The 17,172-nt window shown below is 42.1% G+C and overlaps 1 protein-coding gene across 2 annotated transcripts; it reads right to left on the bottom strand.

Moving 5' to 3' along the window:
* Window positions 1–297: 297 nt before the first annotated feature.
* FKTN (fukutin) lies at window positions 298–16,114 on the bottom strand. Of its 2 annotated transcripts, XM_009977691.2 has the most exons (9): window positions 15,934–16,114; window positions 14,532–14,591; window positions 11,640–11,843; window positions 9,897–10,174; window positions 8,309–8,441; window positions 6,515–6,644; window positions 5,213–5,346; window positions 4,168–4,295; window positions 298–1,506 (listed from the first exon to the last, which is right to left on the bottom strand). In XM_009977691.2, exons 1-9 carry the CDS (start codon window positions 16,036–16,038, stop codon window positions 1,293–1,295), a joined length of 1,386 nt encoding a protein of 461 aa, XP_009975993.1. In that variant the 5' UTR covers window positions 16,039–16,114; the 3' UTR covers window positions 298–1,292. The 2 variants fall into 2 exon arrangements, with proteins under 2 accessions (XP_009975993.1, XP_086485760.1); XM_086629634.1 differs by lacking the exons at window positions 5,213–5,346; window positions 6,515–6,644.
* Between the last annotated feature and the right edge of the window lie 1,058 nt (window positions 16,115–17,172).

The following is a 17,172-nucleotide window of genomic DNA, read 5'->3' on the forward strand; positions in this document are numbered from 1 at the left end:
ACAGCTACAGGTTTGTCACAAATAAGCAGGAGCTCCACTCAGTACCTTGACACTGGTTCACTCCAGACTCCTGGGTCTGTACTGTGTATCCTACTCGTAACTCACTAGCAGCTCTAGTGCCCGTATCTTCCCTGCACAGCACGACTGGAACAAACTTGGACACATGCGCTCATATGAAAGCTACTATCCCTCTCCAAAACATGGAAGATTGACCCAAACCACAAGCAGAAGCAGGAGGAGAGAGGTGTCACTCTCTTCCCATTCAAAGCCTAACGTCACACTAACACTTCACTTGCATTTACGCTACTGCTAATTGGATGGAACAGTTGGGTTTTGTACGCGTTTCTGCCAATGCTTAGAGGAAAGAACTGCGATTCTCTGAGATCTCTGTTCTGGGAGCCCACGTTCAACAGAAACTATCAATACCCCCATTTCTATCTTCTTGTAAGAAAGCAGGGCTAGCTATGATTTTCTACAATCTGGGCAAAACTCTTGCATGGAGAACACACTAACTGGGACATCAAAACCAGAATACTTGTTTTTTTCATGGGAAAGAAATTCCTGTGGCATACATCTTCATGTTCCTCAAAAAGAAAAAAAAGGCAAAAGAAAAGCAGATAACATTCCCTGTCATAATTGCATGCAGTGGTTAGTTCATGAAAAACCCAACTGTTACAGGAAGATGTCCGAGATGGACAGTTTCTCTTTCCATCGATTTAGTATTACACCGTTACCTGATAGCTCCTACACGTAAAGCAGGTGGGTCACACAGGTTCTGTGTAAAAGAAACATTCCACTCCCAAGAGCAACCTCTTGCGTATCACAGGGATTGAGCAGTCTCAAATCAAGCCCATCTGAGGTACTCATAACTCTGGTGTTTAAAAGTTCTCCTCTGAACAAAAGAGGAACTTCTCTGGGATTTTTCCATCCTATCCCTCTCTTAAGCTTGAGAAGTGAACAGTCCCAGGGTCTGGACGCTCCCAGGAAAGTCTAAGCCACCTGGCCACTGTTTACATTTAAATAGTCAACTGCCCACAAGTTTATTGCAACATTTCTTCTCTCTTCCCTTCGCTCACCTTTTCTTCCAGCTTCCCTTCTGTTCAGTTGCCTTTAATCTTTTCCTTTAACTACCTGGAGAACACATGACGAAGGTGGAAAAAATACCTGTTCAGCAAAAAAAAAGTAAACTTCTCCTTAGGAAACAGATGAGAAGTTACACAAGGAACGGATCTTGATGCCTTTGGGAAACAGGACACTACAAACCAACAGTTTCAAGGGCAGCAGTCAGGCGCTCAGTAGATCTGAATGACGTCGTCCCATTCCTCGACAGGCCAGACACCATTGTACTGCACGTTGGATGGTGAGCTCTTCCAGTCCCACATCTTCACGGGAACCTTCCAGTCTGGGCCATAGTTGGCTTCAACATACTGAAGAGTTTCACAGGGCACGTGTACCTTGAGTTCTACAAATTCAGTCCAACACAGAGTAAACTTTGGAAAGAGATACCTGGGTCGTAACAAAAGAACACGGTCACTGGCAGAAGACTGAAACACACCTCTAAATAAGTTCCTGGAGAAAGCAAGCCACTGCAGTTACTGGCCATGTTACATTTGTAATAATTTGTTTATTATCTCAGAACTTCCTACCGATGAAATATTATTTACGTACTGTACTGCATAGGGGTGGTTATTGTCAAGAGTAACTGGTTAATGCTTGTCACATGTTCTGAGGAAGGAGCATTTCTAGTTCTTTTGCTGCTTATTCGCACATCATTCTGCCACCTCTAGGAAATCACTTAGTCCCTGTCTCTACTCTTCCACTTAAAAACTGCATGTAATAGTTACCTCATTTCGAAGGGTGTCAAGAGGATGATACATGTTATTCGGTAGGGGAGATGTTGATAAAAGCAGCATTAAATACTTTATTATGAGTCTGGCCTTCTCTCAAAACAAGTTTTTATCTTTTTTCAGTCTCGCCAAACAAAGCATGCAACTCCCCTTCAGTACCCATGTTTAAACATGGTGTTAGACCTGGAGCAGCCGCAAAGATTTAATATACAGCTGCCACCATCTGTTTTCTGAAACCTTCTTGGCTCATTCAAATTTTGAAGTAATTTACTCTGCCACACTGACCTTGTTCTGTACCTCTTGTTTTCTGCAGAAGGGTCAACACAAGCCCACCCTATAAGTATGCTGACACCAGTGGAAGGTCATGGGTAAATTTCAGTTTGATCAGAATGACATCCTACAGGAGCACAGCGCCAGAGTCGGTGTGTTAAACAAGCAAATACCAAAGCCTATGTACTATTCCTGCAGAGGGTCACTCTCACTTCTGAAGCTGTGAAGTTTTCCACAGGAAAAAAGTGATCTTAAAATTCCTTTTCACAGGTTAAAATCAAACCAGAAGCACTTAGACCTTTTGAAAAAGAAGGTTAAAAGATTTGTGCATTTGCATGAATTACAAACCCCACGTGTTCCTCTAAGCATAAAGTCAACTTTATTTCTGGAGTGTGGAGCAAACAGCTTCAGAAAATAAAACAGCCTTGCTTCTATGCCTTAAATGGAGGGAGAGAAAAGAGTGATCAAGCACTTTTGGATGTATATCCCGAGACTACTGATCAGCTCTAAACTAAACCAAAAAGCAAAAAAATGCCATCTACCAAGGGGAAAACAAGGTAAACAAACTTTACTAGTGGAGCTATAATAATCAAATAGCTATTTAGCTGATATTAATCCAGGAAATCGTTCATCTATCAGAACTGCAGTGGGCGTGCAGATGCAAAAGCTGTCAGCAAACCACTGAAAAAATATATTCCCCAGAGTGTGAACTCTGAACAATAATTCTCAGGAGAACAAATGGGTAATTTAAAGAAATGAATACGCAAATTAAAAAGTCAGTTGGAAATTTCACCAAAATAATTATTTAACTATTACTAAAATCAAATTCACTGATGAAAAATGTGACTTCCAGTGATGCTTCACACTACTGGAATCCTCGCTCGTTGTCTGCAGATTCCAAGTGGCTGGGGTAAGACTATGTACTCTTGTACATATACACTGCTCACCATTTTTTCTTCCAATTTCAGTCTCATCAATCTTTGGACATAAAACTACTGAAAAGATTTTATGCTAACACAAGGTCCTCTCTGTTAAGAGCCTACAGAATTAACTCCTTTTAAGGATTAAAGCGTATGTCCCAGATGCAGTTTTTGTAAACACTTCTTCTCTGCTGAAGAATGCAACTGTCCAGCATTAATTTTGTAAACAAACAGGAGGTCTCAGTTGCTGTAACTCCAAAACAAGAGAAGGGGGATGTACATGCTTGCTTGTGTCTGCAATGTCGAGGAAGTATTAGTGTACATGAAAATGCAAACCATACAGCCAGACTTGTAAGGTTCGGAAACCAGTTCTCCAAGGAAACGGAGACTAAAAATGAGTAATGAAAAAATATTTTAGACACTAAATGAAAACCACTTTCATTCTTCATATTTTCATTTAGCAAGATACATAGAAAGTATGCCTGTGCAAATATTTAGCTTTCTGAAGCAAACGTCTACCCATCCTTTTTAAAAACATAAATATCATGGAATAGAACTCCCATTCTTGTTTGTGATGATCTAGTAGCGACCAATATTTCCTCTGATAGCACATAAACAGCTGGTGAGATTCCTTTAAAATTGTTAAAGTGAGTTTAGGATTCAGCACTATCAATCACTTCTCTTTTGACTGACCTCCTCAGTTTACTTTCCCCCAAAATTTTGAAAGGGCTGAAGACTAAGTAGAACTGAGGGTCATTCTGGTGTTGCACGCATTCAGATCAAGTATGCTGAAGCACCACATCTCACAGCTAAAAAGCTGTGATCTTTCTTCTCTTTCTGAAAGAGTATTTGGAGTAATACCAGATAAGATCTGCTTGATACATGACATACCAGCATTGCTTTCGCTTTCATGAGAGAACTGGCATCTGACAAGCCCAGCACCTCCCTCGTAAAGCATAGTACTGTTCTCTTTCTAATTCCCTGGTCTCCACTGGTTCTCCTCTGATAACTGCCTTTCCCACCAAAAGCAACCACTCTGCCAGGCAACAACACACAGCACACAAAATGCCAACACTAAACACTAACAACTCCTATTTCCTTTCTATTAGAGGTACAAATCCAGGTCATACTTAAATTTCTTGCCCGATTTGGCCTGGGTTCCTCCATTCCACATGTGGTCATCCTCCTCATAGAAGAAAAAAATATCAAGTTTCACATCATCTTCTCCCTGGAAAGAGAGTTCCAAGCTGTCATCTACCTGCAAGACAAAAATACACACTGTATATACTCATAAAAATACAAGGCTACTTACGTCAGACATTTCAGAAAACCAGTTTATTTTGGTCAGGTATGCTGAGTGACTCCTATTCTAACCGAAGAAAACACACTAACTCTGCCATTTTTTTTTTTGTTTGGATGCCTTGAGAACATTGGAAATTTTCTGCGCGTCAGTGAGACTACCTCCTCTGTCCTCCCTTTAGCCTCAAAAGCTTCAGCACCATCTCCCTGTGCTCTGCCACAAGCAAAATAATCTCAGTGAATAAATATGTGATTAGTAAGTGTCTTCATTTAACGCACTTCTGTGATAAAACACTCACTAGCACCAGTAATGAAATACCACTTGAACTGCGGCTGAACCTTCCTATCCTTCTAGTTTTGTTTCTTTTCTCTACCATTCTGCAGCCTACACTCTGAAAAAGCTAAATAAAGATCCACATAAGCTAATAATGAACAAGCCCAGTGCCCACTTCAAGCCATCCTGTCCCTTCTCCTAGTTTTACTTACAGGGCTACAGGTAATCTCAGAGCTATCACCAATCCTCCCACATCATGAGGCCCCTCCAATCTCAAAGACAAAATTCTACCTTGATTCTTAAGTTTCCCTAGCACCACTGACATAGATTACACCCCTTTAAAACTTATTAACAGCTTCTTCTGAGGTGGAATTCAGACTCCCCTAACAGGGCTGAGGCTATTAAGAAGAGCATTTTCTCACACACTATTCAAAAGAACACAAAAAAATTGGTACGATTATATGTTTAGGTAAAACCCTAATGAGTAAACATCAGAGGAGGAGATTTCACATGCCCACTTCTACGTAAGTGATCTGCAGCTGTACTCAAACTTATGAACCTACAAAAAGACACATGAAGCAAATTGTTCGTTATCAATATACCTTGCCAAATTTGTGCTTCAGTGGTAACCCTGCTTTCTGAAAGGCTGGAATGATATCTGCTTTGTAGTCCCTTATAAAGACTCCCAAATCCACGTCTTTGCTGTGAGGAATGACATTGCACTGTCTGTACCACCCTGAGGTTAAAAAAATGAAAAAACCCCAACAAACTAGTTAATTCAGGAACATAAGAAACATATTAATAGAACAAAAAACAACATAAAAATGAACTGCCGTAAGGTCACCAGGCAGAGATCTTTGAATGAGGCCATAAACAAGACTTCTGCCTTTCTCTAGTATGAAACGAACCACATCAAAGAAAACAAATATTACTGCACTTAACAGACAGCTCTTTCCTCCACAAGGCCAAGAACAAGAGAGAGAAAACAGTAACTCTTTCAAAGACAAAATTTCTTCAGTTTTCTAATCTAAATGTCCTTAAAGTTCAGGAAATGTCCTTAAAGTTCAGGACATTAAAATACTAATTAAAATATCTGGGCCCAAATCTAATCAGCAATGAACAGTTACGGGGCTACAGCTGTGCCTTTAATTTGAAACTATTACTTTAAATAGTATCTGAGATGTTAATAATCTTTCAATCACCACTGCAAAAGAGTAAGACAAGAAGTGGGCCATGCTTTCATCTGTTTCATCAAAGCAGCTTTTAGTAACTGTTCATTTAGAATATTACACTCCCCAGGACTAAACAAGTACAGGTCAAACCTGCACACACATGTGTTTTCACAACCTATTTCAATAACAGAAGAGTTTTCACCAGGGATAAGATACTACTTCCATCTGCAGCAGAACTGAAAACTTGCAACACCTACTCCAACAGGCTGACATTTTATTAAAAGCATGTGTTTTGAAATAAATAAATAAATGTAAACTTTATTTTAGAAGTCAGTGATAAGCACCAAGTTGCATGGGAAGAAAAATCAGGTGAGAGTCTACATGGACAGCAGAAATATGTTCTCATCACTGTGCCTTCCGACTAGCATTTCAGTACATTCCAAGTCACACAATTTACGGATCTGCTGATCACCTTCTAAGCAGTGATCAACACAACACGGACAACTGCTAACATTAAATGCTTCACTGGAAAATTGATCAGCACTTCCGCGGCTCAGGTTTCTGAAGAAAAGGCACTTGTCAGGAGCAAAAAGGCCTATTTCAATGCAGCTAATGCCACATACAACCTTCCAACCAGGTACGTTTGACCTCAGATGACATCACGAGCAACAGAGGATGAACGCTGGAAATTTCAGATGAGTGTAAAAACATAACATAACACAAATGTTTTACCAAGGCATGTTCCACTGCTCAGCCAAAACTTTACTCCTAAGTTATTCAGTGTCAGGGCAGCCAGATGGAGCAAGGATTTTGCTTTTTTTCTGAACTCCACTGCATCAAGAGAGGCATCATCAGGATACAGCTGGAAGTCAAAGGAAGAGCAAGCAACCTATTGTCAGAGAGCAAACTTGTCCCTTCATTTTCCAATGTCCTAAGGAAAAATGACCTCTAAAAATTTACTTAAGCAATATCTGGACAGTATCTGTTCTCACATACACAGCCCAGTTTGAGAACACGCACTAGAACGACAAGTTAAAATGTAAACTCTGAAACATCAATCTTCAGTTTTCTCCAAACTAGCAGAACGTGAAGTCACAGTAAACCAGAGTAAGAACCCATGTATTAGACACTGATTCTCAGCACTTCGCAACACAGATGAACCCTAGTTCTGCAGACGCTGAAGTCAATACCCAGAGTCCAGGGGACAGAAACAGTCACTTCCAGCACATTAGTTCATTTGGCGCCACCAAGTGTTACAACGGGATGCTGACAACTTCTGCCACAGAGCAGAAACAATGAGAACGGAAAATCACGCCCATCTTCTAGCTGCAACTGTGGCAAGATCTTTTGTTAACGCAAAGCCAAAAACACCACGGCAGCCTGGGCAAACATTACCAAATCGAACACAGAAACACAAACCACTACCAAATCAAACACCATTCAACTTTGCAACTGATTTCATGAAGAGCTCTTGGGCAAAACAGTTGAAAGGAATACTTACTTTCAAAACAGATGTGGGTTGCTTATTTCAATATTAAAGCTTCGGCAAAGTTCAATATACCTTGTGAGGCACATTTTCTCTGCCTGTGGCGATTACCGCCTGGAGGTTTTAGGGCTGAAGTGGAGCATGCTCACAATTTCTGTCCTCCTTTACAGGTGAAGTGACAACACACAGGTACTCTTGGGTATAGTAACCCTCCTGCTACACTTACTGGGAGCTACCGCCTACTAGACTGAACAAGGATGGTCTTCCCTTCCCTGGGAAGTCCCTTCCCAAGAACTCAAACGTCTGAAGAACAAAGCCTCTAGTGTCCTCTTTTTACTCCTTCCATGAAGTCAGAGGATGGCTCAAATTCAGAGACCCGACTCTGACTCCACAGTCTTAACTGTGGTTAACTCTTGACCACTTCTATATCTTGGTCCCTTCCAATTTAGGACAAAATGCTCCCCATACTGCAGCAGAAAGTTTTCTACTATCTGCCAAATCAGGTAGCAATATTCCAAAAACAATGCTCTAAATAGTGGCAAAAACATTAGCTTACATGGTCAAAGAGCAATGAAATAAGTCATTTCAGAATGAATATACCATTTCAAATAAACCAAACTAGGAATGCGGAACTGCAACGCACGGTTCAAAAGAAGATGAAATGAAATAAAACTCAGCACTTTGAGAATTGTCGTAAGGAAAATTTTCAACCACAAAGATACACAAGATCTTAGTCTTATTTACATGAAATCTATTTAACAGTAACAACGTGTGACAACTATGGACATGTTGGTTATCTCTTCGAAGTTTTGGAAAACAGAAGAAAATGCGCTCACAAGTAAAAAAGACAGATCGTGATTTTCAGTTAAAGTTTTAGTTTTATTACCACTTGCTTTGTGGATTGAGTCTCAGAGGCTGCATTCAGCTTTATGTACGTGAACGGTCACATCTTGGTAAAAAATAATGAACTGTTGGTATGTTTGGGTCAATCAGTGAAAACATGCATTACATCTCAGTGACGCTACCTGGTTACCACTAACCTGAAAGAAAGCCCGAGCTTCTTTGTACCTACATTCAAGAAATCTAGAGTGTGACATCTCTTCTAGAAAACTGGACGGATTTTTTGGAATTTGAACTTTTAAGTCATCAATGGAAACATGCAGAAGTTCTGGCCTGCAAAGAAATAAAGATGATGCATTATGACATTTGATTCCTTTACAAACCAAAAGATACTTTTTCCTCTAGCTTAGGTTAAAATCTAAAGCATACTACTGGCAGTGATTCCTCTGTCCAAACACACCCCCAAAAAAGCAATTATAAAAGAAGAGCAGCAAGAGCTTCAACAAATTCCCCATATACTTCAAAATTTTGTTTAAAAAGAAATCCTATGCTTATAAGCCCATAGTTATTTTGTCAGGTCACTGATTCCTTTACTGACTCACGACTTGCACTGAATTATTTCAGAGCTGTTGGTCCAGTGCTTTTGAAAACTCAGGCAATTTATTCAGTTGTCTAACTACAGGGTGCATTTAAGAACCAAATTTTACCCCGTACTTTGAGGCTATTTGCATTTAAATTTAAAAACTGTTTAGCCTTCACAATGAATGAAATGTGCTATTTAACAGCTGACACAGTTGCCTTCAAATGTTTAGGCGCATAACCAGTACAGATTCCATGTTTTAAAAGGAAGAAAGAACAGTGTCAATTTTAAGGAAAAAGTTAGATTTATTTTGACCTGTGAAATGTTTGGCTGCTTTTCTCTGATTTACAGCATATACACATGCCATACAGGAACACTGTCCTCAAAGTCTGGTGGTATGACCTTTGGAAGCAGTGACAAGATTTGCCACAATCTGCATTTCCTGAAATACTGCTGTTGAAAACATGGTAAGAAAAGGCAGACATTTATGGCAACTTTACCAATCTGATGCAAAGTTTAAGCGTAAGGCTATTGACAAAGAACACCACCAATTCAAACATTTATGCAAGAAAGGAGTCCCCTCAGCATGTTAAGAGCATGGGTTAGATGCAATGGTTGGCACATGACATTATGGTAAAAAGGCCACCTCTCTTTACGTGTGTTCTTCAACGTTGACTATTCAGACTGCTACTGAATGGATTTCTGTTGCTTCCCCTTTTCATTTAATGTTCCACACCTGTACTCAACTTTCAGATACATATTGTTATAGAAAGAACATCAAATATCTATCAGCTAGGACTAAACCTCTTGCCACTTCTACTTTACGCCTGACAGCACGGATGGCTATCAACAGATTTCAAACTTTTAAACATATTAATGGTAAACAATTGACTAGAGCAAAAGATCCTCTGGTACTCAGTCATGACTTCCTGGACTTCTCTCATCTTTCTGCCTGTTTCAATCTGGCTACACAGCAACTTCCCTAAAATGTAGTTCTTAATTTATAAATGGTGGGAAGGTCTTGTTTTCAGGTAAGCAGAACTGGATTTACCTTCATACTTTAATTTGCCCACACTTTGAGGGCTGAACCATACATGAGTTAAATGTTACAACCTGACTTTAGGAAAGAGAGTAATTTTATACACAGGAGAAAGAAGTTATTTTGGAAGTGCCATTACGGCTTTTTCGCTCCTCTGTTTTGAACTCACTTTTCATATGCTCCAGGATGGCGACCGAAGTGGAGTTTCCGGAAAGGCACAAACTTTCTGTCCATATGCTGCTTGAGTCTCAGGGGGCCATGCCAGAGATAATTACCGCTCCTCTCATAGAAGACCACCAGGTGAATGGCATGAGATGCCAGTTTAAATATGTAGTGCAAAGGAATTTCAGTCCCAGACAGGTCATCCATCCCGTCCAAGCGGGGGTCTTTGTTTACAATCTTTAGCCATTGGAACCCCATTTTCTCAGCCGTTCTGAAAAGGCCCACCTAAAAAAAGCAGGGAGGGAAGAGAGAGAGGCTAAATATTAGAGAAATCGAAATTAAATGCTAAATGCTTATTGTTAACTAACATTATTCCCCCTATTTTCATTTTCTAATCAGAAACTTAAGCACAAACTACTAAAAAATATCTAAGATCTTAAAGATCAGCAACCACAAGCTATTCCAACTGCCGTATTTCCTTGTCAAAAATTTTGTCCCTCAAAATGTTCAATAAAATAACAAATAAATGTTGTAAACCATGCTTGGACTAGGTTACCTCTTTGCCATAGCACCCTTATCTGCATCCTCAAACTGTTCTCTAAAGTTATTCTTGTGCTGAACTTGGTGCTCTTAAGTCCTTGAACAATGATACCACTAACACAAAAACGATTACTGCAAAATCTTCTTTTATGATGTACAAAAATACTTGCCTAAACCTCACCAAACACCAAAGGCTGCATTAGGTCACAGGCTTTTGTATTTCCATAGAAAAAGGGAATGAAATTCTGGCTGAGAAAAAAAGAATCAGCATCTGAAGATCCTTTCTATTATCCCCCCTTGAACTGTTTTATACAGGCATATCAGCTTCTCCTCTGGATGCCACAGGTATTATCAATGAGCCACAAAGGAATGGGCAGATGGCTTTATATTAGTGTGCTGCCATACAACCTCATTCACAGTTTCTTTCATTTCTTTACAGCTATGGGTAAAACAACTGCCTGATCAGATCCACAGTGCCACCACTCTTCACGTCAGTGGGACTCCTTCAGTAAAATAGTCACAGATAATTTTAATGGCTCCTGCTTTTTTTTTTTTTAAAAAAAAAAAGAAAAAAGTTGTTTGTCACTGGTTATCTTTAGTCTGTATAAATTAATCTAATAAGTATTTCCAGATGATGCTTAATTGATGAAATAATCTTGGATTCCATTCTGTCCTCCATCACATGCTACACCTCTAATTTTAACACATCCATTTAAAAATCTATTTTTTAAGAGAACACCAAAGAAAAGCAGAGATACCAATACACTAAGTGACAATGGTGTAAAGTACAAGGATGTAACAAAGGAATGTAAACCAGCAGACTATGATAATCTTTCCAGCCTTGTCACATCAATACCTGCATTTCTTCCTTGATAGATCCCCAAACTAGAGATTTATTAAAGCTGCACCTACATTACAGGCTTAAGGTTTTCCTTCTTCCTTTCTAACAGACCACCTTCTTTCTTCTTTTTGGCATGGCCTCTTACTACAAGTGCTTATTAATATTGCAGACAGCTTCTAAAAACTTTTAATTATCTGTAAATGACTATCCTATTTTTTTAAAAAAGTTTCCTCTACCAATACCTTTATAAGATTTCCACACAACCAATTCAGAGGCCTTAATACAAACATGAAAGCATTATGTCACAAAATCACAGAGCAGTTGAATGCACTACAATACACAAATATGAACTGAAGAAAAGGCACATACTTCATGTTTCCATGTTTTGTCCAGTAGTGCAAATGTAGTAAAGTCTCGTGGAGCACAAAAGTACTTGCATTCTGGACTAGGGCCATCAGGAGAACTTCTGATCTGTTCAATGTCTTTATCAACCAGTCTCAGAATCAAAGGATCGATCAAATACACTGGTATATTGTGACTGGATATTAAGCCTAGGAACTTCCTAACCACGTGCTGTTTGACAGAGGATAAAATGAGAAGTTAGAAACACCATCTTTAAGTGTATAAAGGTTAATACATTAAAACCGTTTGACAGAAGCAAAAAAAAAACCCCACCAAAAAAACAACAAGTCAGTGACAGAAGGAAATCTTATCTCCCAATGCATTTCCTGAGTGTGCGCTTTACTTCCATGAACAATTGTGGAAATGGAAATTTTGTCTTTCAGAAGAACCGGCTGCTCTCAGGCTTTCTAGGTCTCTAACACTAATGTAAAAACTCTTCGGCTTCAATTAGAACTTTCTAAAAGTTAAAGCACTCCAACTCTAGAGCGCTAAACTTGAGAATGGACTCTAGGCTAAACTCTCATAGAGTTGGAAAGCACTTGCATAAACCAGAGATTACAGGATGAGATCTGATGCACAGGTGGGTGCTGAGGCAGCTGGCTGATGTCATTCCAAGCCTGCTCTGCAACATCTTGAAAGGCCTGGTGGTCAGGAGCTGTTCCTCAAGTCCTCAAGAACAGGCAAATCTCACACTACCTTCAAAAAGGAGGATCTGGGGAACTCTGGTCACCTTAATCTCAGATCTCAAGAAGCCCCTGGAGTAAAGGCCGCTGGAAAGTCACATGCAAGCACATGAAGAACAAAGATGTGACTGGGATAGTCAGCCAAAGGCAAACCGCACCTAATCACATCGAGTCTCTTTGAAAAAGTCTGTGGGCAAGGCAAGAGCAATGGACACTGTTCATACCTTGACTTCAGCACGGCTTTTGACTTGCTCCCAAAGTGTATCCTCAAACCACAGGCATGATGCCTGCTGTACATGAAGGGTGATTCAGGGAGAAGGGAGGAAGCAAGTGCTATCCAGCGTTTGGATAGGAGTGTATCCAGGGCACTCAACCATGCAACACTGCAGAGGGGTTAAAAGCTGTAGCAAGAATGTCCTGTGCCTGATGAGAGGATTTATCAACTTGACTCAGTGGAGAATTTTAATCAAGTACATTTAAATGTCCATGGCACACAGAAGACTTACAGCCATCACAGTGACCCTGCTATTGAAAATGTATTTAACTGTAACAGTTAAATTTAATGACTTAAAGTACCGCTTGAATCAGAAAATAATATTTATTCAGAACAGCACTGTCAGACTTTACGTCTGATGTATCTCAAGGATTCCAGAAGAGGTGTGACACGGGAAAACAATGGCCTACTGTCCAAGCTACCTGTCCAGCAAGCTGACCTGGTTTTTTAACTGAAGCTCTAACCTTCCTTCTGTCCAGGGGCTGAGTCTGTTCCATCAGACTCCACAGGTCAACCTCCAATTCTGGCAAAGGGCTTTGGCTTCAGAGAGATGTGAAAACGTGAAGACAGAATGAGGATCAACAAACGGAAATTAGAGAGCAGCTCTACATGTGCTGTACAGGCAGAAGCAAGGCCATCCTCTCACTGATTTCAGCTATATGAAGCTAAAAGGGAAGTGATATGCTAGCATTATTTCTGTAACTAAAACTAGCAGATCAGATCAATGAACAGGAAGTAAATCTGAGCAAAAATACCTACTTTATCCCCCCTTGTCACTTCTCCAGGGAAACAGGTGCTTTTAGTTGAAACATAAATAACTGGTAGAAGGGGATGGTGATGATGTCAAGCAGCTAAGAGAAACACATTCAAATAGAGTATTTTGGACTCATCACATAGGGACTCTGAAGAAAACTTGGAGTAGGTAGTTCCAAGGGGTGCTACCTCCGAGAACAGTGAGAGGTTCCTGGTGTAAGCAAGCAGTCCACACAGCAGTTGGTTTTGTTCATTCCCAAGAGCAGCTCTTAACCAGAGCACTTTTCCTCTTGATCAGCAGAAACAAGGCATTTAAATAGCTACTTTGCTAACTAGCAACATTATCATATTTCATCCAAAGGTAGCCAGCTCCCAGCACATCGTTCTCTTTAACCATCTGTGCTGTTTCTCCACTGGGAGATGTTTTAGAAAGAGAATCCTGTAAAAGCCTTTCCAAACAAATGTTAACTACAAATACCGTAACTGAGCTTTTGATTCCCTGAGGCAAACATGAAATGTTCTGGTTGCACTCAATCCTGCAAACCTTAAGACACAACAAGAAGTATCCCATTTCAAGCATCTAATGGCACTCCTAACACTGCTCCTGAATACTGGAATACAGCAACCGGTGAATGCTGAAATGTAACATTTTCCTGCTTGTGAAGAGCTTTATGACCCAGCATAAGCAAGTAACACAAAACACTGAGCAGCGTGTTAAACAACCAGAGGGAGCAAAGGGGTATTCTGTGACCTGAGACCTGCAGCCGATTCTTTCATCATGCTACTGACTATCAAGCAAGCTGCACATCAAATAAGCTAATCTTTTCAATACTCAGTCTCAAAGAACACGAAAGCCTGGATCAAAACTTCTATATTGGAAAGAACAAGTTTTGCTTATTAAAACATTAACAACACTACTAAGGACTGCACAGTCAAAGGCTGCTAAGCTGTAACTGTGTCTCAATTCCATTTTAAACTGATGTTTTCAAACACTTCATAACTTTACTCAGTGAAGAATGTACCTCTCAGTCCTTAATACTAGAAGATTGCCAGCGAAGAGGAAAGAGAACTGGGTCCTGAGTTTGCAATTTCATGTGAGTCCTGTGAGACTTGCAGAAGAACTGTATGAACCACTGACATTGTACATACCCATCTTGTGCTGTCTTGGCCTGACTGGCTTCCTCTGACTTTGGAAAAAACTGCTCCATTCTATCAAAACCAAAGGAGGGCAGGGGGGGGGAGAAAGAAAAGATAAAAAGTAAGTTTCAGTTGAATCCCTGCTTAGGATTTCTTAACAGGACATGCAGGGGCATTTATCCAGTTAGCACTTTATGACTGTGGTTACACCTCTGGTCACTCAACTACAGTACTGAATACGAAATCATAAAACAACTCCTGTGGCTTAGTGTGCTCAGAAGAACCATGCAAGCCTTGCGGACTTCCAGACATGCAAGGATTGCATGATCAAGACTCAAGTTTCTAAGTCAATATGCCAGTAAATGTAAAACAGGAAGATGACAAACACAAATGTTGTTAGGCAAATACCTCCGGCAGAAAGACAGCAGGACTATGCCTCTGTCTTTCCAGACGTAATCCTAGAGAACTAAATTTGAAAGAGAGTGTATTCATGAGATAAAGCCGAGGCGGTTAATGGCTTAGCTTTTAGCTTCTGAAAAGTAGAAAGAATTTCTCATTCACAGCCTTGCTGTTTGCAATCAGAAACTATAAGAAATAAGTCAAAGGTTGTGTGGTACCACCTAGCACTGCATTTATTAAAAATGTCCTCATCAAAAGAATAACAAACTCAGGAAACATGGTACCTATGCAGGTCTTCCGTAAAAATAAAATGATTCTTTGTTGAATCTGATTCCTTCTTTGTTGAATCTGTATTGCAATTGAAAACGATGAAGCCATAAAAAAACCAGAGTATTTAATTTATAGTAACATTTATCTCTTTTTCTGATACAGAAAAATCACAATCAACTAAACGTTCCACTGGTGATACAAAAGCAGGATTTAATCTATAACACCTAGAAAATTATGAACATTGAATCGCGAAGCACTAAGACAACTGCAGAAAAAAGACAAGTTTTCTTTTAAAAACACCACTGTTGAAAAATCTGCAACGAAAAAATGCCGCCTTCCTTGTTTCTTACGAAAACCCCTAAGACAGCACTTGGTTTGTCTTCACTTTCAACAGAAGTCCCTGAACAGCAAGGGTCGGAAGGCTTGTGAAGATTAAAAGTCTTGGTGGCTCAAACCTGCAGCTGCGAAGACCGAACGGCATCCCATTTTAGAATTAATGGGATGCCTCTGGCTGACATATGGGCTTGAATATCAGGCTGACAACTGAAAAGCGATTGTAGCTCTGCCATGAGAAGCTTGCTTGGGCTCCCCAGCTCCTTCACGTCAATCCTATGGGAATCGCCAGCCATACGACACAAGTCTGGGGAGCGGCGCTAAGGAAGCTAAAGGACTCTGAAGAGAGAACGCATGCATTACACAGGGTTATTCCACAAAAGCAAGCCTGTGCAGGACAGCTCTCCCTTACCTTCTGCGACAGGTAGAACTTGTAATAATACAACTGGAAGAGGAGGAAAACCAGGCTGGTCAGAGAAAGGAGCGCCAGGACCACGTTCTTATTGATCTTCTGCATTAGTCTTCGAGGCGCTCTCTATCCCCGCCCGGAGGCAGTGCGGCGTCGCTCATGTTCTCCGGCTTCCCAGTGGCAACCCGCGCGCCGGCAGCAGGACGCGGGTGCTGAGGAGGCCGCGCCGGCTGCAGACAGCGGGCCCGCGCCGAGCGCCGCGGCGGCCCACGGCAGCCCTGCGGACCCGCGGCAGGAGCTGCGCTACGGGGCCGCCGGGGCCCGCCGCCCGCCGGCCGCGCCTCCCCCGGCCCTCCCCGCTCCCGCCCGCCGGGACCCCGCAAGCGGCTGCCGGCCGCGCCGCCCGTACCGCGCCGCCGCGCCCCGCTGCGAAGCGCCGCCCGCCGCCGTGCGCGCAAGCGCGGCCGGGGCTGCCCCGCCCCGCCCCCGGGCCCTGCCTCAGGCCTCCCGCAGCGGCGGGACGCCCGTCCCCGCTCCAGCAGACGCCCCGGCATCCCTTGCCCGCCCCCGGCGGCGGAGCCCTGGCGATAAAAGAAGGAAAACCGCGGCGCGTCAGGTTTCAAGTGTCTGTATTCATACAAAAAGCTGGCATCGCGCACAAGTCAAGGACATCCGCGATCGCCGCTCCGCGGCCCGGTGCGGGCGGCGAGAGGCCGCCTTCCGCGGGGCGCCGGCGAGGGCTGAAGCGCTGAAGAAGGACGCCTGAGGCGCGGCCAAGCACGGCTGGGTAAAGCTCACCGGGAGAGGCCGCTCACCGGGAGGCGCGGCCGCACGAACAGGCCTGGCGACACGGATCGCGACAGCAGCAGCCGCGGAGGATCGGCCCTGCTCGGCCCAGCGCTGGGACGTGAGGGAAAACCACGTCCAGGCTTCCCCTTCCCGCAGGGCGTTCAGGCTGTTCCAGTGAGGCTGAGGGGCGGGGGGAGAGAATGATCAACAGAACTCACTGCCATCGTTTATCAAACTGTGTTCATAACCTGTGGTCCTTATCAGACTGAAATAGTGCCAGGTCAGGTGTGTTTCCCGAGGGAACCACTTCGTTTCCCCAGCCTTAACACCAAGTGGCAGTAACGTGGCAGGGCGCAAGGTGGGAGGAAACAGGATTTGTACATCAGCTTCTACTTTTTCTGCTAAGAGGACGGCTATAGAAATAAACCTCTCACCCTCTGCCATCCATATTTG

Source organism: Tauraco erythrolophus, chromosome Z (genome assembly GCF_009769465.1).
Source record: "Tauraco erythrolophus isolate bTauEry1 chromosome Z, bTauEry1.pri, whole genome shotgun sequence".
Taxonomy (NCBI): Eukaryota; Metazoa; Chordata; class Aves; order Musophagiformes; family Musophagidae; genus Tauraco; species Tauraco erythrolophus.